At 38.2% G+C, this 25,264-nt stretch overlaps 1 protein-coding gene across 1 annotated transcript; it reads right to left on the bottom strand.

The window, feature by feature from the left end:
- Window positions 1-1,868: 1,868 nt before the first annotated feature.
- LOC139717328 (thioredoxin domain-containing protein 16-like) lies at window positions 1,869-23,234 on the bottom strand. Its single transcript, XM_071628834.1, has 18 exons — window positions 23,080-23,234; window positions 22,468-22,550; window positions 18,657-18,730; window positions 18,075-18,149; window positions 17,231-17,352; window positions 16,712-16,808; window positions 15,909-16,065; window positions 14,065-14,225; window positions 13,064-13,211; window positions 12,295-12,451; window positions 11,808-11,963; window positions 9,162-9,405; window positions 8,618-8,757; window positions 8,164-8,248; window positions 6,984-7,134; window positions 5,646-5,809; window positions 4,810-5,012; window positions 1,869-3,756 (listed from the first exon to the last, which is right to left on the bottom strand). Exons 1-18 carry the CDS (start codon window positions 23,228-23,230, stop codon window positions 3,512-3,514), a joined length of 2,613 nt encoding a protein of 870 aa, XP_071484935.1. The 5' UTR covers window positions 23,231-23,234; the 3' UTR covers window positions 1,869-3,511.
- Between the last annotated feature and the right edge of the window lie 2,030 nt (window positions 23,235-25,264).

The following is a 25,264-nucleotide window of genomic DNA, read 5'->3' as shown; positions in this document are numbered from 1 at the left end:
GGCTGCCATAGCCATTGAGAGCGCAATTTGTAATTGCCCAATACCTGGATTTATTTTGAATGTAATTTCCCGCTTGTTTGTAAAAAAAAAATGGCTTTCCCTTCTGAAATCTGCATTTTTTAACGAAAAATTGCATTCATGGCAGCCATTTTGAAAAAAATGGCTACCATGGCCGTTGAGGGCGCAATTTCCAATGGCCAAATATCTAGATTTATTTTGAATGTCATCAACATTTATGGGCAAAATCTTATTAACTTTTCCCATCTGAAATTTTCAAAATCATCGAAGAACTGGCACATTATTCTGTTATTAGACAGATGGACGTTGAGGGCGCAATTAACAATGGCCAAATATTTAAATGCATTTTGAATGTAATTTCCTACTTGTTTGCAAAACCTTACTGGCTTTCCCTTCTGAAGTTAGCAAATATTTTGAAAAAATGACATTTATGGCGGCCATTTTGAAAAATGGCTGCCATGGCCGTTGAGGGCACTATTTCCAATGGCCAGATATCTAGATTTATTTTGAATGTAATTTCCCATTTGTAACCAAAATCTTATTGACTTTTCTTTCCTAAAATTAGCAAATTTTACGAAAACATGGCATTTATGGCAGCCATTTTGAAAAATGGCTGGCATGGACGTTGAGGGCGCTATTTTCGATGGCCCAATATCTAAATTTAATCTAAACGTTATTGTCAACATGTGTACGAAATTTGGTGCTTTTATCACAAAATGCACAATTGTTCGGCTATGCCGCTCCGCTAATGCCAAAGAGTGCTTTCACAGCTGTCAAAGACCTTGAACAAAAATCTTTGACCGAGACTCTTTTGTCTTGTCCATTTGAGCCACATTGCAAATTCCATGCATGTATGGCTTCAAATATTATGATGACATATTCTAGTATTCAAATATCACAGTATTCCAGAACATCTGTTGACAACAACAACAAAAAAGAGACTTCGGATACATTCATTCTTGAAATCACATGAAGAAGTTATAGGACAATAACTTTTTCTATATAGAAGTATCCAGTAAACTTTAAAACTTTCCATGGTTACATTGTATGTAATATGTTACATGATTGCCTACAAGATATGGCAGGTGTCATGTATTTTGTATATGACACATCTGACTCCTTTGGCTAAGACTTTAATACTGTGCAAAGCACTTGATCCTATCAAATGAAACAACACCAGCAAGTGCTAATACTTTCATTTCAATATCACAAATAACAATAACTGTACAAAGACACAATCATTTCTATAAGAATTGTTATGCACCATGTTGTCACAAATAGTCTCACTTTTCAAAAACACAGGCAAATTTTGCTTCTTTTTTTCTAAAGGGGTTTGGAAGCACCCTTTCACAAATAAATTAGGAGACATTTTGTGAGTGTGTGGAGTGTATACACTGCCAAAATCAAGGTTCATTTCTACTGCATATTAACTGAAAGAAAGGCATCCTAATATCATGATTATCCTTTTAGCACAACAGAGATAGCACATACAACACTTAGTTCTTCAATACATTTAATAGTACTGCTAATTTAGAGCATACTCTACTCAACTACAAAGTGATGATGGATTTCACAAAGGTTAAAAACCTTCCCCCCAAACAGATGAAAGAAATAGGCAAGTTGATGGGCGACAGTTTGTGGGTTAAAGTCAATTTTTTCTTCTTCTTTTTTTCTTTTGATTAGGCAAGGAAATTCAAAATCCATATATTAATAGCATTTCTTCCTTTTCTGGGGTACAAGTATCTCATTCATAGTCAATGAGCACGGAACATTTTTATGACAAGGTATAACAACATGATCCAAATTACATAGTGGAATTACAAGCTCAATGATTATCACATTTCCCTCAATGAAATACATCATATTTTGAAACTGATACAATTTCCCTTAAACATTATCATAAAAAGTGTACATATAATGATTTCATACATGTATGTATATCTGGCAACATCTTTGTTCTGTTGGCAGTAGCAAATATATCTACCAGTATTAAATAAATAAATCAATAACAATGATCACTTGTGACTTTCAGTATGTTCTGATGGCAAGATTGATTTGTTTAAATATTTTCTTTTTTTAATTTCCAGGCCAAGCCTGCCTTTGGCCAATGACAAGATTACTTATCTTCATTTCAGCGTCATTTTTAGTAATGATTACATAATAGTAAAAGAATACAAATATTTCAGTAACCATTTAATGACTTTTGTCATAATTCAATAATAATGACATACTCATGTAAATTACAGACTAACTGCACTTTGTTGAATGTCAAGAGATTATTCTAAGCCTGAAAAATTAAGAAATCAATCATTATTCCTCTGCAGGGTCAAAATAACACTTCAGTATTACCTTCCCAGGTGCTTGCCATAGTAGTATATCCATGCCATTTATGATTGAAGATTGATATGAAGGACAATGTGCAATCAAGGTACTTTGTGTGACAAACAATTCTTCCCAAACAACATCTGTGTTCAACGGTATAAAATGAAGAAGTCCATGCTGTGTGAACGACACACACATCATTCGTATGTACAAGCTCACTACAATTCAGCCTTGGAACAGCTCAGCACATGTCAGTACAAGCCATCATAATGCATTAAACTCTGCTGTGTATAACAGCTATTCGGACAATGTCAAATCTCCTCTCCACTTGAATAGTACTATCAACTCAGTTGGAATGTGTTGACTATTATAATGATGCAGTTGATAGCAGAAAACTAGATTTTGTATGGCAGTGGCATGTACAAAACACTAAACACATTCCTTACTCATGAAAAAAAAAATATGTACACTGTACTATAAACGAAAACATATTACCATATCATGGAAAATACAATGAGAGTAAATGATGGTGTGCAATGAAGGAAAAAAGAGCACATTCTCCCCCAAAAAACATAATCTTTCTCACATTAGCCTGGCAAAAGAATGTTTTGCAACTGAAATTAACAAGAGATTCATTTGTCTAAGAGGTAATACCCTGTGTGCAGATTCTTTTGCTCCATCATTATAGAATTCTGTATTTCTCCATGTTGATGTAAAAACAAACAAACAAACTAGAAAAGCACTCGTAGAGCGCAGGCCTCCGCCAAGCAGCTCATTTCTACTATCATACACGCATGCTGAAAATCGCCCTATTTCCTGTAGAGAAGCCTTTTGTTTACGTATCAGCTTCCAGCTATGTGGCTCACCTGAGCAGAGCACTCACTTCAGAGCGCATATATATGCAAACCTCAAATACCCGCAGCTTGAACTCCCAAGTTCATTGACTCTATCTGCAAAACAATAAAACATCCTTCAAGAATCCATAAAAATTTCTACATCACTACCCAAATTGAATCATCTATTCCTTGTGTCATTATCAACTTTTCCTGCAAGTTTCATTCAAATCCATTCAAATTTTTTTTGCACAATTTTGCAAACAGACAAACCAACGCCGATGATCATTTAACCTCTTTCTTCCTTGGCGGAGGTAACAATCAAAACCCGCTTCTGCTTAAAGTTCCTCGTGTTGATGGGAGATGTCTCGTTTTGAAGGAGGCACGTCAGCCATGGTATCTTCGGGGCCGTCTCCAATACCAGACTCTTCCCTGTCGTCCGCATCCTCCCTGGCCAGAGGTGTGGGGCCCTCCTCCTGCCTCAAGCCCCGACGACCATGGCGCACCACCTGCTCTTCTTCCTCCATGAGTTTGAGGTAGTCGTAGGGTGGGACCAGCGGCATCCACTCCCGGTTAATCAGGGCTTTGTGGGGGAAAGAAAAGAACATTCTCTTCTCACTTGGGCATCTACAGTTTTGTACATATTACATTGATGTGGGAATTACACCCAATGAGAGCTACAAAACGTGGAGTCCCATGCATTCACAGACTAATTGCATTGGTATGTATGGAGTGAATTTTCAGTGATAAGGAAAACATTTGGCAAAGATAAATTATGTCCACATTTGCTCATCTTATTTTGCAATCTCTTCCTGAAGTGAACTGAGTCCAATGAGAAGATGAAAAGGTCAGATATCTAAAAGGTCATCAATGAATGGCCTAACATTCTATGTCTTCCAAACAAATTAACACTCCCTTTTAGGACCAAGTTGGACATGTTCAGTGTCGTGACCTAACTTTATACTTGACACATTCAAGTCACTCTAACCACGCTAAAAGCTGTCTATCTGTAGCTTGCCTCTAGAGATAACAACGACAACAAATTTTCTGTGGTAGTATCTACATGTGGCATCCATGGCCTAACGTGCACAGCTAGCACATTCCTTCCCATACCACTTATCTTAAAGGACAAAGAATTCCAAAAACTAAATTTTAATCCTATGAAGAAGCTTCCTACACCCTAGTAGATAGGTTCTTTGCCATGATAGCCCATTCCATCCTGTTGGTCATGGAATCAAACTACCTGACAGAACATCCATTACACACTTTAGCTGCTGTCACACTGCACGACACTACACATAGCCTGCTTCCTAATATCTTCCCCAAGTTTGAGCACGCTCTCACACTACAGACAAAAAATATGCAGACTTTCAGGGATACAAAACTACCCGTACTTCTGTTTTTTCACAGGAAAAAATGCAAATGTGCGACAGCACACAAAAGAAAGCAAAATGCATGTAAACAATATGAATGGATCTATTATAATGTCACAAACTTCTTGAAGTTTCAGCTGCATGCAGTCACACTATACTATACTCATAGTGATATGAAAAAAATAAGTAGATAAGTAGAGTAAAGGAAAAAATAAAGAGGATAAAAGGTGAAATAGAATCAAGCCTTCACAGGAAACACCTACCCCTATACTCAGAGCATTCCCTGTTGCCTTGGAGGGAGGCTAACAGCCAAGCCTTGATAGAGCTCTCCCTGGGGTATGAACCCTGTGGGAAGCTACAGACCTCTCCGGCCTCACGGTCAAGGATGACCACCATGGCCTGATCAGGTGTGGGCAGCAGACCATAGCTGACCAGAGTCTTGGAGCCAAGTGCACCTTCATTAGAGCTTGAGAGGAGAAAGTGAAGAGAGAGAAGGGGAGATGCCACATCAAATTTTATTTCTAATCATTTCTGATTATTTTGATTCAGCAATTCAAATTTCTCCTGAGTTTTTTCCAAAGAGCTTTGATAGTGAGTAAGTACTAGAGTGCGAAGTATGCATACGCCCTTTATAATTGCTTTGACGTGAGCACACGGGAAGCACGGGGAGAAGTGAGGTGGTAGGCTCACTCCTCATGCTAACACGTTCGCATACAAGCAACCGAGAAGCAGCCAAATCAAGAAGTGCATACTCGCGTAAAAGTTCAAAAGTTCAAATATGTGCTGCAAAAATGTTCCTTGAGCGTGTTAAGTCCGCCATACTATTAAATGTTGGTAGCATGGCAGCCTCCATGAAATCTCAGACACCATTGCATAGCTCGCCCTCTATTGGTGGTGAGGAGAAAAATCCCCTTTTTTTCCTTTAACTAAAATTATGATAGCAACATTAATATTTTTTTGGATGTTTCCCTCGTGTTCAAAAGGAACTTGGAAGACAAGACCAGCAAACAAGGAAAGAAGGGTGAGATTATAGTGGTAATACGGAAATCATGTGATAAAAAGAAATCCGTCCACAGACAGATGCCAATCAATCAATCACCTGTCCATCTGGCACAGGACGTAGTGCTGACGGGTTTCACCCTGTGCCAACTTCAGGAGAGACTGCACTGCTTCTCGGGAGACATCATCACCGGCATTGAAGAGGATGGCAAAAGGTTTCCCTTCAGCCATGTAGGTTGGCATGCTTGCTGCAGTCAGCTCAGGCTGGGATGTGGACATGAAGAAAAAGAAGAAAGCAAAACCAAACAAATAAGAGTACAAGTCACGGTATTTCCTGCATTATTAGTACAGTCCCATAGGCTTGAATCTGTTCCTATTACAAGTGTTTATTCTATTCCATGCAGACACACTAAAACCAATGTGAAATGAAATTATTTCTGATGGGGCATTTCATGAAGCGTTTAGTCAGATATTTTGTCTGACAAAATGTTAAAAGCTACTGAAATCCTTGCATTTGATTGGCTGAGAGCAAATCTGTCCGACAAATTGTCGGACAAAATGCTTCATAAAATGTCCCCCTGGACAACAGTCCATTTGACCCATCGTGTCAACTCCCATAATATGAGAGGAATGCTTACACCAACTCTGGTGGTGACTACCTCACTGGATCATATCTTGATAACCATGCCAATGTGAGTAATACACAAATACATAATGAAATACAAACACTAAGGCAATCAGAAATTGACACAGAGAGTACAATATTGAATACTTGACACAATGTCATCCACCCCATCAATGGGAGCAGGGTGATGTGTCCATTTGTAAAACTAGTTTTGGGTTAACACTCTACAAAGGCACCGGGTATCAGATTGTTGCTAAATTTCTAAAATTCATTGGCTACGCACTTCACACTAGCTCAAAAAGTAGCCATCGTAAGTTGGCTATATATGTGCCACCTGACTGATGTCGTCAAAAATTGTAATGATTATGAAATTTCTACCAGAAAAGAATACAATGCTGATTGCATGCCCAAAGAAACTACAAATACAAACTGATGCAAAGCCACAGTGTTATTCTTATAAGAGATAATCTTTGTGACCAAAAAGAGAGAGAGAGAGAGATGAAAATGTCACTTTTGCTGACATTTTTGCATCTAGGTTTGCATAGCTGATTATGCCACAACGCATGCCTAACGTAATTTCTTGAGAATGGAACATACACTGAACTATACTTTGCTGTGAGTCCTTCAAAACATTATGTTTTTACTTTTTTTTTAAATCTATCCATCTCTTTAAATGATTCTGGCAAACTTGAATCAAGTTTCTTTGAAGGTTGTCATTTCCTCTTGTTATCTTTTTCTTCCTCTTTTCTTGTTGTTGTTTTTGATGGGATGGGTTTTTGTGAGCAGCTCACTGTACTTTGTTGATTATCTCACCAGAATGGGCATGCTGGCTCGGCGTATAAATGCTGCCAGTTTCTCGGGAGTGTACTCCTCCTCAAAGCTTGCCCTTGGGTTGTTGGGGTCATTCCATTTCTCGACAATGACAGACGGTGGAGTCGGCTTGTCCATCCCACCGATCTTGAGCCTGACATGCAACAGAAAGTGACCGTGAGATTTCTGACTCAAATTGCCAAGGTGGCCAAAGTAATGTGCATTCCCAATGCCACCCCACTCATGCAGTTGAAATGAGCTACTGAACATTGATATTGAAGCATTACAGGGAAATTGATTTATTGAAATACTGTACAGAAGGGGCTTGGTTTGCATTGTTTCCACCTCTGTCTTTTACATGGTTTCCATCAATGACACATCTCCCAGGAACAGTTCTAGATTTTGCTGCATAATATAAATATTCAAAACGTCAATTTACTTTTAGCACCTAGTTAGGGTGGCTACAGCCTATTACATATAAAATTTGTACTATTGTCCTTTTTGGTATGAATCATTATGCAGCACTGAGCTTCATTACTTCATTGGTGTCAATACAATTCTCAATTTGTCCACACAAGGATGTCTTGATAACACTTGGCAAAGAGTACTGTAAAACAAGGAATTTTCGCGTGCACTTTAATTTCGCGAATTTTGCGAGCGCCAAGATTCGCGAAATTAAAATGCACGCGAAAGTCCATGTTTACATTATATGCATTGAACGCCAGTGGCACTTCGCGAAAAATTCATGCCGCGAATATTTCATGTTTTACAGTACTTTGTAAGAAATTTAAATCAAGCGACTTGATATGAGCACAGGTTGCTGAAATTAAGTAACTGTATCCAATAATGACAGAAATTGGTACGTATGTTAAGTGGTTTAAACAAATACAAATGAACATCACTACAATTATCAAAATGATCAGTAAGTCCCTCTGAAATGCATTCAAGGGATATGCTGAATATTTTGAATAGAAGCTGTGTATGCTATGGAACCTAGAACTACAAACAAAAGGAAACATATGCTTTACAAAGAATACACTTTGGATAAATGTATGATGAAAGAATGTCTGTTAGTACAAACTTGGGGAAAAAAAAAACACAACAAAACACCACAAAAACAGCACCTAGCAAATGACATTAATCATGCAAATCAGCCTGGGCATGAGAAGTGTAGAGCACTTACATTTCCGGGGCACACTTTGAAGTACACAGACCAAGCAGGAAATCCCCAGCTAATTCTTGTGCCACTTGTCTGTAGACTGATAATTCTGATTGAGGAATAGAATGACAAAGAATTGATTGTATCAAGCTTACATATGAATAAATAAATACATAAAAACAAATTAATAAGTAAATAAACTAAGTATACCCTCTGAATTCTTAATACCATGACATAAGCATATAAACAATAATGCTCAATGTATACTTGAATTGCTTGGATCAGTTCTTCACGAGTTAATAAGCTGAATATACAAAAGTGCTACAGCAGCCTTCTCAACTGCCACTAAGTTTATCTAAGCGTGGTAATTATGACCTCCAATTACCAACTGTAACAATACCTCTCTGCCAAAATTAGGGCCATTACTTTCATGATCTCACTTATCCCTGTGTCTTGATTATTCACAGATATGACTGACCTCTGCTGTGGTCATCTGGAATGATCGCCACGACAACTCCAGGGAGGTGGTCCTTCACCCAAGGATCGGGTAGAACTCCCATGGTGAAGGCATCAACGTCTTTAGCACCTTGGAGCTCCACTGGGTTAGGAAGCTTGTGCCTGTAGAAGGTATTTAGTCATCAGGACACAGAGGAGAGCACATTAACTCTTTGTATTGGGGAGCTTACCAGTATTATCATAACTTTGCAGCTGATGATGCAGACATATTTTTGAGACAAAAATCCTTCCTATATTCAACTTGTACAGCATTTCTATTTCTGTCTGTTTCCACACAAAAACATTCACACACGATTTCATCACAGATACAAGAATCGCTGAGTTTAATAGAGAAATCATATATTCTAATCTAATAGAAATCTATGATCACACAATGCTAGTGATGGTACATGGGAGATATCTTTCAGAGAGCAAAGCTTAAAGCAACTGTTCACAGTTTAAAATACATCAAATGCTATTGATGCAAAAATAAGGGGGTAAACCAAAATGAAAGTTCATAAACTCACAATATGTAACTCTTCAGGAAATTTCCTTCATCAAGAATCCCTCCATAAGTGGCAATGTCAGACCTCTCCTTGTACATCTTGACAGTGGGATAGACCGTTACATTGCTCTTGTCACACACATCTGGCCAGCTGGAACATTCCACTCTCGCCAGAGGGGTGTCCAGGCTTTCCTCTGGAAACATGGAGATGATGCTCTGGGATGCAGACTCAAAAGACTGCAAAAATGCAAGGCTTCGAGGATTCCCTGCAAACACAGCATTGATCATTAGTATATAAATACTGCTGCAATATATACACAGTCACAAACAGAAAGTTGGCTATCAAACATATCATTCTGCATGTTTGTTTGCTTTTTCCCTCCAATGAATGTGTGGAGGTTATGTGCAGGTCTATTGTGTGACTTTGTCCCTTCAACAATTCTGCAATCTGACAGGAAAGAAAAAGGCACCAGTAACTCTGATAGCTTTTAAACTATGAACAAAAGAATCCATTTCACACTCAAGTTGTTCAAGTTTGATACAGAGAGTAGAATAATATAAACAGAATGGCAAAAGCTTCATTACATTCAGGCAATGTATAGAAAAGTTACAAGGTTTCAAGGTTTTACATGATTTCCTAGAACAGTGCTATTCCTCATAGTCCCTGTGAATATGCAGATAAGATTTTTTACTACATTTCTGACTTCAAAAAGAATTTGAGAAGTAGAAATACATCCCTTCACATCATAAGTGTGCTTGAGTTGCAACAATTTCGCAGTGTGGCTTACTAGAGGGGCACAGGCAGCTGCTGAACTACCACAAGAAAAAAAGAAAAAAAATCATCTCATGATTTTTTGTGCAAACCGATGGAACAGATGCTAGGTACTGACATTTTCATTTGGTCTCACTGTAAATGATACAGTCGAACCTGCCTTCGCGGCCACCTGTCTACAGTGGCCACCTGTCTATAGCGGCCACTGAAAAATCCTCCTGAGAGAATAGCCCTGTTAAAGACCCTGTGTATAGCGGCCACCTGTCTAACGCGGCCAAGTGGCCACAAATTTTGTTTCCCGCAGTGGATTTTAACCTGTCTATAGCGGCCAAAAACCCAATGGAGCCGCAGCCGAGTCGATAATTCAATGTGTTTTCCGCTTTGTAGCCGTGCGGGCAACGTTCAGTGATTGCCACCACTTCATTCATCCCTCAAAACTCTCAGTCATAATAATTCACTAGTGTTAAGCTTTTTTCACAACAATATATATACTATATGTGACCCTGCACCTCAAAACAAACAAAAAGTCGCCAGACATGAATTTTTAGTTAAGACCATATTCTAAAAGAGCAGACTTTAAGCTTCAAAATGATGTATAACTCAAATCAAATGGACTTTCCTAACCTATCTAAATATTGGAAAGAAAGCACAAACTCAGGAAAAGTGTGAACTGAGAAAAGAGGCTCTGAAGTACAGTGTCTATTCAAGCGCTTAATCTTTACCAAACCGTGCTGGCTGTGCGATGAATGGAACAAAAAACAGGAAGTTAACCACGAGAGTAACAACAATGAAGGGATTATCAGATTAAACTGAAATTAAGCATGCCTCATTAACACATTCTGTCCATAATTAATGGCAACTTTCAAAGCAGTACCATTATCCTTTCAAAAGTTATTAGAGTTGGAAGTGAAGAGTGTGTACAAGGTTTTTCAGAAATGAAAAAGGGATTCTAAAGATACACCTAATCACACTATTCTACCACAAATGTTTGAGATAAACTGCTAAAAAACACACTTTCCTGCCCGTTTTATGATACCAAATTTTAGCATAATGTAAAAGAAGACCCGCTCTTTCAGAAAATCTGAAAAAGTCAAGTTCGGCTAGGTTGACCCATTTCACTTATTTTTAGTCCTCACGCAAAATCATTGTGTGCGACTTTATGTTCGTTTTGAGGTGCACAGTCACATATACGGTGCAACAATTTCATATACACCGGCTTGGTTAAATGCATGAAACACATGATGTGTGCAATGTGTGCATACGTACACATACATTGTACACGTTATGTACATGTAAGGATACAACGATGATACATGTACATGTAAGCAATGCACACAAAGCTGGATTACCTGTCTATAGCGGCCACCTGTCTATAACGGCCACTTTTTCCGTCTCCCTTGGGTGGCCGCTATAGACAGGTTTGACTGTATGTGCTATTGATATAACTGGTTAAAAAAAAAATGAAATTACAAACTTCAATTCCATAACTTTAGTTTTTGTCTTATTACAATAAACCCTTCGCTGGTCTGTTTGTTCAACTTTACTCTTGCCATCCAAGTATTGATCATAAAGTGGAGTTTCCTTAGAAATTTCAAAAAGCGCCATGTCTAGCTGCAAGTAGTGATAAGGCAGAAATAGATTCTTTTAAAAATGATAAATCAATAAAGCTTGATTTCTTGATACAGCAGATTAAAAGGTGATGTACAAGAATGCTGGTTGCGATGCAACACTGCACAAAAATGATGTTTACAGTGATCACAATAATAGTGATATAAAAAAATACTCCTGATAAGAACATCATTACCAATATTTTATTGATCTTCATATTTATCACAAATATTGATATTGTGATCATCATTTTCATATTCATTAATCTGCTACACTCTTGCCACTTACACTTCATGGTAAAGAGCACACTGGTCAGCTGCGACTTGCCAGTGAATGACGGGAAGGTGACATCGGTCAGTGAAGGTATGGGAGACTCTGGGGGCTGGAGGGCCAGTCTGAGGTGGACAGTGGCTGCCTGGACATGGTCATCCTGCTGCTCTTGGACTGGTCATTTTAGAGAAATCAGTGGAAGTTACACAAAAGCCCACAAAGCATAAGGCATATGTCTTCTATGAATCATTATCCAGTATAAGGTGCTATTTGTGCTGCCAGTTTCACTGTGAAAATACAAACAGGTCTACAATTTCACACATCTAGTGTAAGCACTTTTACATGAATACGATGAATCAGTCGAGAGTCAATTTCAGTTTGATGAAACTATATACATCTAAACATGACACTTGCAAAATGGCTCATTTGAGATACAGAAATATCAGTTTGACTTCAGCCTTTATGAAGACTTATCTTTTAGCAAAAGAAGTAAGTAAAAGCTCACTTGGTGGTTGATCTTCATCGTCATACCCTCCATATGCGTTATCACCCTCCTCCTGGGCTTGGGCTTGGTTGTCATGGTAACTGAATGCCAGATGAATGTTGGTCTCTACAAAGTTTTTCAGCTCCGAGGCATCACGGATGTGCTCATCAATGACATGCTACTCTCGGAAATTAATGAGAATGACAAATGCTTGCGTCAAAATTCAGCAGCATTCTTCTTTTTCACCCACTGAGATTGAACTGATTTAGCTATAACACACATTTTAACACACATTTACCATAACTTCATGTACCTACCTAGAGTATACTCTTGACTAATCTTCCATGGGTTACAAAAGAGCTTTCATCCCATCATATATTCAACAGCTAGAAGTTTTTGCAATTCATTTGTGGTATTGACAATATTTTCATTTTTTATTTCATGATATCATTATGAGGTTACGGATTCTCGTGGTTCGTATTAAAAAAATACATTTTATTATGTTTGATGAAGTAAAAACATAGTAATTAAGAAATATATATATAGCTGGCAGCTATGAATACTGTAAAAGTAGATATTTTTGCGCGACTAATTTTTTGCAAGTGACTGGGTCAGAAGAGTTTCGCATGTTTTTAATCCCGCGGATTTAAGACATCAATTACAGGAACACATGGCAAGCAAAAATATTCGCATGCTTCTATTTTCGTGCAAGATTCTGGTTGCATTGAATGCGCGACAATTTCAACGCCGCCAAAATTTCCACTTTTACAGTATGTAAAAAAGTAGCTACCTCCTTGATTCCCTGAAGAACAAAGCATGCTGGTATACACTTTGTATCAGCCATCAACAAGATATCATAAGTGACATCATCCCTGTAGACAGAAAGAAACACAAAGAAATAATTTGAGGATTCCCTACATGGCAGATTTACATCAATTCACTATTCCATCCTCTCTAACTGAACATTTCAGATCTTTACATTACTTCATCACAGAAGACTGCATTGTCGATGTTCTCTTTATTTCAGATCATAGATGGGAGTAGAGAACTGCAGTTATCTGATCAAGTGAACATTTTGCCTCTGTGACATCAAAGTAGCTCTAGGGTTAATACACAAAATGTCAAATTACCAAAACCAGTGGATTGACATATGTTAGACATTTCATCATGTAAGCCTAACATCTTCAATACACTCAATTAAAAACATAGTCTCTATTCTGATCACAGGAATATTGACAGAAAAAAAAAAATGTTAGGAGCCATCTGAGAAAATGAGTACTCACAAAATGTAACACAAAATAAACAACTCTAACAACCAAACGAAAAACTTGATACATCTTGTTCCATATACATGTGTCAATTCAATCACATCATTAACTTTCCAAACATTAACAGGACTAGCTTATTGTTGTTCACATAATTGAATATTGTTTTACCTTTTGTATTACAACAGACCATTTCAGAACGGTTCGGGAACAGAGTGATATTTGTTTAAACATATCTTGATATTGACAGCACAATTTTCAAAATTTGTTTCCTTGAGTGTTTATTTATTTTTTAACCACTGAACATCTTTAAGCAGGTGAGTCAGTAAAGTACATTTTGTAATTCAATTGAGCTATCTCAGTGTTAAACAGTGTCTTTATCAAGGCGTATCTTTCGAAAAACACAGAATATTTGTCAGACTGAATTCTTTTTCAGTAATGAAATAGAAATGCTCAATGTGAGGACAGCTTTAGTTGAGTAGCCTTACTACTATTCTACAATGGCAACTGATCTCAGGGAACTAACCTGTTGATCACCACAAGTCCAAGGCTCCCCCTGAATGAAGTCGCTGTCTCCATGACGATGGATAATGCTTGCTTGTGATTGGCTGGATCGGTGACTGCATACAAGGCTGCTATGCCTTCTTCCTGAAATGGGTCTCCTTCTTCATTCCCTGTCATATCAACCTTTCAAAAATAATATCAAACAAACCATGTAATACGGTCAAACACTACCCCAGAAACGACAAAGAATTAAGTATTGCACATTCACGTACTCGAGATCAATTCACCTGTCACATTTCACGTGACTACTATGCAGAAATCTCCTTTTATTGTGTGTTGTCAGACTGAAGACTGCTTTCAGTTTGGGCTTTCTCAGTCTCTGCAAGATATGTGTTTGATGTATAATCTTCTAGTATGACAGACTTGAAGGATAGACAAGCTCACAAAAGCTGCATGGAATGCAAATGATTGACTCTTCCTTACCCAAATACACACACCTACACTAACTGTCTTTCTTCAATCTTCAGTTTTATCACACATTTGATTATTCCAGTAATAATAATAATAATAACTATTTCTTAATGAGCGCTTTTACAGGACCTGATCAAAGCGCTGTACATACATCAACAAACAACATTCACAAAGCATAGGAACATACTTAGTAGTTACAATTGAAATAGTTCAGTCTTGAGTTTCCTTCTAAACATTTCCTCTGAATCACATAGAAGGAGTTGTTTTGGTAGAGTGTTCCAGACAACAGATCCAGCATGTGAAAATGTACGTTCGAAAGCTTTGGTTTTTGCTTGTGGGATTTGTAGGACTGTCTTATCATTTTGTGACCGGAGTTGATATCTGGTGGCTGTAGGGGTGGTTAGTAGGTTGGATAGGTATTGAGGAGCGGTATTCATCATGCATTTATAGACAAGAAGGGCTAGTTTGAAATCGATACGCTCTTTGATGGGGAGCCAGTGTAACTGCTTCAGTAAAGGAGCACTCGGGGATCTTCTCTTTACACCAAGCACCAGGCGAGCCGCTCGATTTTGGACTTTTTGGAGTCTTTTCACATCACTGACATTCATATTTGCCAGCAGATCTTTATTCATTCCTGTGCTCTCTAATACTTCATTCAGCCATACATTCATTATTTTACTCATTCATCCACTCATTCATTCCTTTATTCATTCATGCATTCATACATTCATCCACTCATTCATTCATTCATTCATTCATTCCTACATCCATTCATTCACTCATTCATACACTCACTTATGCATCTAGTCATTTCTTCTCATGATTCTAGTCATATCTATTCACTGGCTCACTCTTGAAACATTGTCCATAACATTCCTAGATATGATTGAGAGTCTTGTAATATTACTAACTAATATCTTCAATCTTCTTATATCTTTTATGCAAATATTCCAGATTTTATTAAAGGGATGGTACAGTATTGGTGGAGATGTGAATTGGGCTTTTAACTTTTTGCAAGATACCAAGAAAACACTTATGATATAGTACAGAGCATACCATTTTAAAAGGAATTCAAAGTTTATTTGATGAAAATCGGGTTTGGAATGACTGAAACATCCAAAAACAAAGTAAAACAAAGCGATCGTAATAAAGTGTGGGTCCCACACTTTATTAGAATCGCTCTTTTTACGATATCTCAGCCATTTCAAAACCAATTTTCATCAAGTAAATGTTAAATTCCTCATAGAATTACATGCTCTTTCATATTTCATAAGAGGTTTCTCATTATCTCACCAAGAAATGTTAGAAACGTGAAATTAGGTCTCAACCAAAACTGTACAATCTCTTTAATGCATGAGAAGTGTAATCAAGCCTGTATAGACCAAGTGTGCTTACCACAGACGGGAGTGCCAACGTCTTCATCAGCATGACGAGTCCCTCTGTGCTGATGGGCCCATGGTATCTGGCCTGGGCACAGGGCTCTCTGGGGGCGGCCACACTGCATTGCAGAACAAATACTGCGGAGACTGGAGCTCGAGACAAGCTGGGTATCCTGAGATACAGAGAGAGATGGTATATCATTACAGCATGGAAGAAGAGCCATTGCCTTTAATAATACAAGCCACATTGCCAAACATAGCAACAATTACAAACACCAAGTTTTGGACTTTTGTGTCTGAAGCAAACAGCAGTGTTGTGGTATCGCACTGGACAGAGTTTCTGTTACAAGTGCTCTATTTCAGTATGGACATGTGCTGAGTTTCATTTTGGAAATTTTGATATGGAATACAGACTCAGATAATATCACTCTGAACTTGTTAAATATTTCCGAACAAAGAAACACTTTTGAAATGAAAATACAGATCTTACACAGGATATAAATTAATGTAAAGAAAGATGTTCACGGGATTCCACTGTGTTATTTCTGTGCTTATGCTGCTGCTGCTACAATAAAGATGGCATGTATAAACATTATGAATAATCTTTAGTAGTAGAAGCAGAAATACAATATTCCTTGTTAAAATGATATCACATTCTTCTTCTTATCATCATGAAACCAACTATCATTACTTTCACTAGAAACAACACAAACCATAATTTTCATGACTTTTGCCTACACTGCCATTTCAAATTACTTTGCTATCATTTGTCCTCATTATCATCATCCTAAAATTCCATTTGTGTCTTTGTTTTCCTACCTGCCATCAAAGTCAGCTATCAGATCCTTCCTGGTTGTCACAATGAATTTGAACTTGTGTCTGTAGGCAAAGGCCACTTCGGTGAAGGCCCTGTCAGCTGGTGTCGGATTGAACAAACACAAACGTGGCAATGATTGATTCAGATCGGTAAGAGAAATATTGGTATTCCGTCATCAACGTGACTTATCACCCAACAGAATCTATAGAAATAATCCCATGGATTACAGCCATCCTGTTTATGAGCTTTTCCACAGGTTATTTGAGATGGAAGATGCCCTCTGCAGCTGTTCTGTTTTTGTATGAATGAGTCCTCATATTTCTGGTAAAAGAAGGGTCCACTGATGACCATAAAACGTAAATAAATAAAAAATTCCCTAGAGCAGACAGGAAAGTAAGTTATGAGAGTGTTGACAGACTTCTGCTTTCTTTCTTTTTCTGTGGAAACTTCATTTCACTGACACAGGTCAAGTACTCATTCACACAACAAAAAACATCTACACCCTCTCTTAAGCCGACTACCTGTAATTCCAATGGCAGGCACAAATCCCAAGATGACATCACGTCTGCCTTTCTGGGACTCCAGGAGATCCTGAAATTCGGATCTTTCGGATGTGATCGGCACGTCAAAGATGAGGACGAGACTGCAGACAGGGATGTAAAGAGGGAGCATGACAAAATTGCAGGCTAATTTTCACTTCATGTGGCAGAATCCCCAAATAATGCATGGTACTTCATCATGCCTATTACGCTACAGGCACTACACTTGTATCTCCAAATAACCATCATTGCAAACATACAATATGAACTTAAAATTACTGTATACAAAAATGAAAAATTACAACTAGGCTCTAGCCATCTTCTCCATGGCAGTGTTTTTCTGTTTCCCCATAAAGTAGTCCATAATAAATTGAACGTTCTGCAAAATACCCAGTATAATATTATGTAAAACCATCTTAAGGTAATGCAACAGTTGAAATATTACCTTCAATATAATTATTACAATCATCTTGTACTCTTTGCAAAATGGCATTAGTTTGGGCAATATATTTTGATATCCCCTCATTATCAGACACGGTAAAAACTTCAGAACTACTGCAACCAGTCTTTGTGGTTGATCATATCAGCTGCATATTGCACATGTGAGTGCTCCCCCTGCAATGCAATATGAAGAAAGAGAATATCATCAATATTGCATGGCTTTTTGCGCAAACACACAAGCACAGGCAACAAATGTGGTAAAGTGTACTTGATATGGAACAAATACTAGTCACAACTAAGATTGCTTGAAATAAAATCATCTAAACTCCAATCTCGAGATCATAGCAACACAACTTAAATAGTACCACAGTAGTTTTGTACTCACTGTAGGATATTTGATACTATGGCATCCACTCCATACAAGGTATCATAGGCTAAGGTGAGGATGAATGTGCCATGCCTGTAAAGAATACGACATGATTGAAATCACGAAGAATCTACAAACGTATCTCTGCAGCTCAGACTATTGAAATATACAGCTACACTGATAAATTCTGCAATGGGCATAGTTTCATTTTTACATGTTTTAAAGCTTCATGACAACTAAACATTACAAATGTATTTTATGTAGAGATGTCATGTCACTGGTATGATCTGCAATTTTTCCATCACATACAACATGAAGAATGCACTTTTTCCCCAAAACCATAGTAAGTACAATGTATTAACCATAATATCACTTAAATAGCAAAGAGACGTGATTAATATAGTAACTAGAATAACTCATGAAGTGCATTTAAAGATGACTACATTACAGCATACAAGCATATAGTGTTACATTATGAAATATTTTTGTTTAATTATTATTTATTTTTTTTGCTCTCAACATTCAGAGATTGCGACTGAAAAAGCTACCACTGATAATTCAAATAAACAGAGATGTCATTTCAAGGAGAGTCTCATGTACCTGAAGACAAGGACATTTTCTGCTGCTTCAGGCTTGGTACAATACTCTGTGACTGGGTCCACCAGGCAATCCACCTACAAAACAATTAAAAAAAAAACCCACACAACATTTAATATATCAGCATGGATAAAGACTAGTCCCTGCACAGGGCGTAGCAATGCAAGAGAAATTATTAAAGTGTATCTGTACACAGAAATTTAGTTTTCTGACATTGTAGGTTATTGTACTGGTAATATCCCTATGAAATATAAGAGTGCAATGTTACTCACATACAGAGATATTGAAATAGGAGTATATAAAGAGACATAGAACAATCTCTAAGATGCAAAAAATTACATGGCCTTATCGACTGCATTCAATTGCGTCGATAATTTTCTGTATGATCAGTGTACTACGATACTCTCAAAACACGCAAACGCACGCGAATGTCCATGTACGCAGCTAGTTTGGTGCTACTGCGCTGCGCCGGGCCACTGACCAGGCAGCCACAGCAGCCTCTATTCATGCCGATGCATTTGGCTCGATGAGGCGATACCTATAGACAGTATTCGATATAGCCGTGTGCAGACGCAGGCGAACGAAGGAAACATGCACACTCCGATGGTCTACGCGTGGCTACTATTTTCCGATCTGGCTACTACTGCAGCGCGCAATAGTGCGTGCTAATTTATTAAGATTAATATTTCACAGTTTGGGACATTTTTTGTGATGGGATAGAATTTTCTCTAGAGTTCTTAGGACATGTTCTCACACCTCTCAAATTTAAATTTTAGGGGAGGGATTCCCTTTTAGAATAACAAGTGGGACTGCAATTCTTTGCATGACTACAGGTAAATAAGAGAATGTGGGCTCAAGAACAGACCTCATCACAATGAAGAGCTACCCTGATCTGGCAATAAGACTATTAATCACAGAAAAAGAAAAGGGTATTTCATACCTTCCCTCCCCCCCCCCCCCCCCCACAATTAATGGATACCCTATTAAAGGTAGAATTATACATACTACCAAAAGGTTTATAAATCAAAACAGAGCCTGAGCATGCTTTCTAGAAATTGTGTTACTTTCATGGCTAAAATTAGCCTGTGCCAGATAGGCATGGAAGTCAGCATCCATCTGGCAACAAGAATTTTACATTGATCAGTCCTTTGGATCAATTATATGCTTGGAAAACCAAAACCAAAGACTTTCTGCAATATGCTACACACACACACACACACTTAATTGCTGCTTTTCAACTGGAGCGTGGTCAGATGAATTTCAATTTGCAAAACCTATAAAATTATACCCACCACACCCAATGACTGGACTATATTCTTTCAATAGCAGATGTGTTTTGCGTGCATTGTGAGTGGTGAGGTGTTGAGGTTGGAAAATGTGGGCGTTTCCTGTATCTCTTGACACTGCGATTTAATTTCCGACACGATGCTGAAATTCTGATGCTTTCATCAGCGAGTTGCACTTGGCATTACAAGAAGGAATTTCTGTTTGATTTGAAGTAAATGTAGCAAAATAAGGCTGCTGAAAACTGCTTATCCAAGTGGTGGACCAATGGAGTAAAATGGAGTCAAAAGGGGCCTGAGCTTTCGATCCTATAGCAGAATATTCATCAGAGGCAAATGACAAACATAATGTGGGGAAATCAATCACATAGTTGATATCCATTCATTGCAATGAAATAAAACCATGTTTGATATGAATTTATGTAATGCAACGGACTACATAAAACAAACACCATCTGAGGAGGGCGACATTGTAGGGACACAGAGCAGCAAAAACAGTAGAGGTACATGTAGGTTAGAAGTCAAAGGCAGGGAGCTAAACATGTAAAGAAGGGGATTTAAGCAAGGGGGTGAACAGAGAGAGGGCAGGGGTGGGCCAGTGATGATCCAAATGATGAACGAGGCAACCTGTGAAGAATAAAGATGGATAGGGAGGCAACATCAAATAAGATAGAGAACAACAGATGGATAAAAAAAAAAAAAAGAAGAGTGAAGGGGGGGGGGGGAGCTGAACAAGCAGTGTGTCCTAAACCTAAAGTACTCTAAAAGTGGAAATTTTTGCGGTGTTGAAATTTTCACGTTTGTGCAACCAGTAACTAGCACGAAAATAAATGCTTGCCATATGGAGTCCAGTAGTGAATGTCTTGATTCCGCAGAATTAAAAACATGCGGAACTCGAAATGCAGTCTCACGTGAAAAATTAGTCACACGAAAATAATTATTCACTTTTACAGTACAAAAATAGTGGCAAAAAAATAACACATGTGAGAACCAACAAACTAAAGCAAAGTGTCCAACATATCTAAAAAGAAAAAAAAAGAAAAACATGCAATGCTATGTGTTAGCAGATTGAAACATAAATGTAAAATGCCAACAAAAGAAAGAATTATACATACATATACAGGTCTATACACGTATAAACACAAACCAACAAAAGTGTGTGTATGTGGAGGGGGGTTATGTATGTGGAAAAGGGCTGTATAGAAGTAACTTTGACAAGAAGAAGGAAAAATGGTAATAAAAAGAATACATTAGGTAAAATGGGTAGAGTAAGGAATAAGAGAAAACACATAATAGAGATTTCCCTCAGACTGGATGTTGAGGCCAAGGGGTTGGCTTGTCTGAAGTCCTCTCATCCAGAGCTTCTCTCAACTGGTTCCGACTGTGTCTGGACAAGAGCCCAAAGATTGCCTCATCACAGTCCAAAAACCAGCAGAGAGAAACTATGCATGAAACAACTTCAGACAATCCAACCCCTTGGCCTCAATTTCCAGGAGGGAAATAATTGATGTCTTTTCTGTTATTCCTTAGTCTACGCATTTTGCTTGATGTACAAGTTTTATTCCAGGTTTTTCCTTCCTTTCCTCTTGTCAGAGTTACTTTTATATAGCCCTTTTCCACATACACACTTGTATAATAATTGTTTGTGCTATGGTTATGTATATATTATACTATATGTACTGGGTATATATCTCTCTCTATTGGATTTTTGCTTTTATGTATTGATCCACATCTACATACAATGTAGTATGTATTGCTTTATCATATACAGAGGTAATATGTTCCTATGTTTTGTACTGAAATTGCTTTTTTTTTTGGGGGGGGGGGGGGGTTGGTTGGCTCTCACTTTCATTTTTTGCCACATCTTTGTACTTCAGGTTTACAGCACCATAACCCTAGCACCCCACCCAAATCACTGTTGCTATTCCACTCTTTTCCTTTTCTTAACCCTTATGTTGTTCCTTATCTTGTTTGATGTTGCCTCCCTAATCATATGTCACATTAATCCTTCACAAAGAGCCCCTTCAGATCCTTTGGATCTTCACTGGCCCATCTCTACCTTTTCTGTCCCTCCTCCCCCCCCCCCCCATAATCTCCCTTTCCTACCTGTTTGGCTTCCTGCCTTTGACCTCTGATCTACCCCTTTTGTTTTCATTGTTCTGTGTCTCTAGCCCTCATAAGACTGTGCTTGTTGCATGTAGTTCATTATGTGATAGCTTTCCTCACATACAATATGTCATTTTGCCATGCATTTATAAAGGTTCTGCTAGGATCGAAAGCTCAGGCCTCTTTTGACTCCTTGATTTTAAGTACATGTAAATCAGCACTTTGCCAAGCTGGGCAATCAGGGAAAGTAAAAAAACAAAAGAGGAAATTCATAGGTATAGGCTGCAAGAGGATAAACAGTGAAAGGAATTTCCGATTTTTGTTCCCACCTAACATGCAAGAGATATAGCACCTGGTGTAAAATGACCCATTACCCCCAATCCCATCCTCCTCAAAGACAAAAATACAAAACTGCTGATACTTACTGTTCCCAAGAGGACACCAAAGTCCTGTAGGTGTTCCCCTGATGATCTGAAGTGGTTCTGGAACTGTGCATCATAAGGTTTGGCTGCAATATGATGATTTAAAATAATTATACCAGTAAGGTCAAACTGATTTGTGTCATGTGAATGGTACAGGTTTTAATCAAGAGAAAATATTAAACTGTAAACTTTATCATCAGAAGTGCATGCTAAATGCGGGTCTGATCTGTTTGACCAATGTTTGACCATGATGATGCAAACTGTGAGTACCTGGTATATTTCAGTGTTTGTACTATAATGGTGGGCCCCTCCTAAATCATAATAAAGTTAATTAGTTAGGGTCACCGTCTAGAGTGATAGCAAATAGGAAGAGTGATGGGGCAAAATACTAGCTTGTTTATGGTATGAGTGGCTACAAATTTGATCCATGCCTATGCATGCCCTAGCTCCTAAGCTCCTGATCAAGCTCAATCAAAACCATGGGCATGGCTATGTGGGGATAGCTACGTACATGTACACAGTCCACTGCTGACGAGCTGAGACCGCAATTCATCCCGGTCTTTCCCGTACCGGGAAACACTGCCGTCGCAGCGCATAGCATACAGAGATACTCACATCTGATGAATGAAATCGCCACAACTTCCTTGGATGCCTTGATAGCATCAAAATCATTGGAAGATATAAGGTTGTAGATCTCACTCAAAGTGAGTGGACATATACACATGAGTAGAAGAAAACATGGTAGCATATGTTTGCAGTCCATCATTTTCCCTGGCAGCGGTAGGTTATGATTCGGTGAGGGTCGATCGGCCGTGTGCTTTGTTTTGGATAGTTCGCACACACGTACGCCACACGGCTCGCTCTACAGTGCAGAGCGAGTGTGTACGCTGCGCTGCGCGCTGTCCTGTACATAGGCACACACACAGGGCGTTTGGATGTTTAGCGCAGGTGGTGCAGTTATTTCCCAGGTGCATGACGTTCGCTGAAAATTGACACGCCCACTTCCCCATGTAACAAGGCAGCCGATAGGTGCGGAACACAGCCTGTCTTTTATGCCAGAAAATTAATATGAAGTGGCAATGAAATTTTATCATGTTGATATTACAAGAGCTACTAAAACATCTGCCCTGTTCCCAGCGTAAAGTAAATAGATGGGTAGCCCCTCGTACTTAGGCTAAGTGGGCGTCCGATATACAGTAAAAAGTCTGAATGGACAAACGAAGTGATGGGAATTTCATAAATGAACGAGTATTGACCAGAAACACTAATGTGGAAAGAGACTCTTTCTTGACACTCTTCTTCCACCTTCTCACAGTGACACAAATCCTAGTCCGCGATATTGAGTATCCAATTGAGATTCGTCAAGCAAAAGCTTGGAGATTAGAATTAGGAATTCTGCCCATCATAATATTATGCATTTAATTTCTAACGTCCCCCCCCCCTCCCCCTCCCCCTCACTCTGTAACGTCGCGTGTGTGCGTGTTACGAGGCAACATTATTTTTGAAACCTCTTATTTCTGTGAAGATGAAGATAATGGTAATTTTTATGATAATGTGATGAATTACAATAATCAAGTAGTGCATAATGTATATGCATGTATATGGATATGTAGGCAACTCTTATGGCAAAAAAGATTACAGGATTAGGTATAATGCATGTATAAATATGCATGTTGACACATTTCATCCGTTTTAAACTCATCGACTCATGATTCCTTTCTGCCCCCTCTCCCAAATTCCTTGCTGCAAGAAGGCGACCCTGTATAGGGTTTCGTTAGAGCATTATTTCCTACTAAGTATATTTGTGCGATGTTTATGATGTCACTGTGCAAGTTTCTCTTTAGCTAACATTTTTGTTGTATATACCATATTAATAATTGCTTGGAAGGGAATGCATTTTTAGTACAAGCCCTGCTTTTTAGCTTCAGCTCCATTTCAACATCATTAAGTAAATGTATTGTCATGTATCTTTGCTTTGCAATCTATTATGTTGTGCGATTTTATGTACATATTATTTGGAATACATAGAATATCGTTTGCTTGATTTTAACATGATGTTTTGTACATTTTCATTTTTTTCTAAAAGATAAAAATCAACTAATGAAATGAAAATTGAAATGGATAGCTAAGCGATTATCTTCACGTTTAGGGTCTTGTTTTCTTTTAGTGTATCATGATGATTAATTGCATGCATGGCATGCAATCATGTATTACAAGAAATGCATGTAGGCTAGTAACTAAAGGTATTGGAATGCACCTTTCTTTAGACTGAGCATAACTTGCATGTTTCCATATAAGCGTTTTGTTAATTACCTTATAGTAACATGAAAACATGCAAATTATGTTTGGTTTAGGCGAATGTGTATTCCGATGTCGTCTGTTAATCAAGGCCTTCTAAATCAGTGATTTGCAGGTGAGGCCTGAGTTTAAGAGTTTGTTTGTTTGTTTGTTTGTTTGTTTGTTTGTTTGTTTGATGGTTGTGGTTGTTGTTGTTGTTGTTGTTGTTGTTGTTTTTTGCACATCCAGGCAATCTGAAGAAAAATAGTAGAAAAGTTAGTATGAAATGTAATAAATGACACATATTCAGATATTCATTTGGACACCAAACGTGATTATCAGCGTATACATGTATTGCAAACCACACAAATCAAGACAACTCAACATGTGCTTGCATTTCACGCAGGTCCTTTTAAGTTGGCGCAATTTATTAGGATCTAAGACAGTCATCGTACAGTACCGGCATATGCCCGAACAACGGAGCCCAAGAACCCGAAGTGGCAGTATGAGATTGCGACTTCTT

Source organism: Diadema antillarum, unplaced genomic scaffold (genome assembly GCF_040938485.1).
Source record: "Diadema antillarum isolate AM-2024a unplaced genomic scaffold, OU_Dant_1.0 scf00000074, whole genome shotgun sequence".
Taxonomy (NCBI): domain Eukaryota; kingdom Metazoa; phylum Echinodermata; class Echinoidea; order Diadematoida; family Diadematidae; genus Diadema; species Diadema antillarum.
Note: the sequence above shows the minus strand (reverse complement) of the source record. Positions and strands in the feature narration are given on the sequence as shown.

Bases quoted from the DNA above. Each gene is read 5' to 3' on its own strand.
- LOC139717328 (XM_071628834.1), bottom strand. From the start codon at position 23,230: ATGATGGACTGCAAACATATGCTACCATGTTTTCTTCTACTCATGTGT. The intron at 16,066-16,711 runs GTAGGAAAACAA...TCTGTATCTCAG, and splicing joins ATAGCTGACTTTGATGGCAG to GATACCCAGCTTGTCTCGAG. The intron at 5,810-6,983 runs GTGAGATAATCA...TCCACATCCCAG, and splicing joins GAGCCAGCATGCCCATTCTG to CCTGAGCTGACTGCAGCAAG.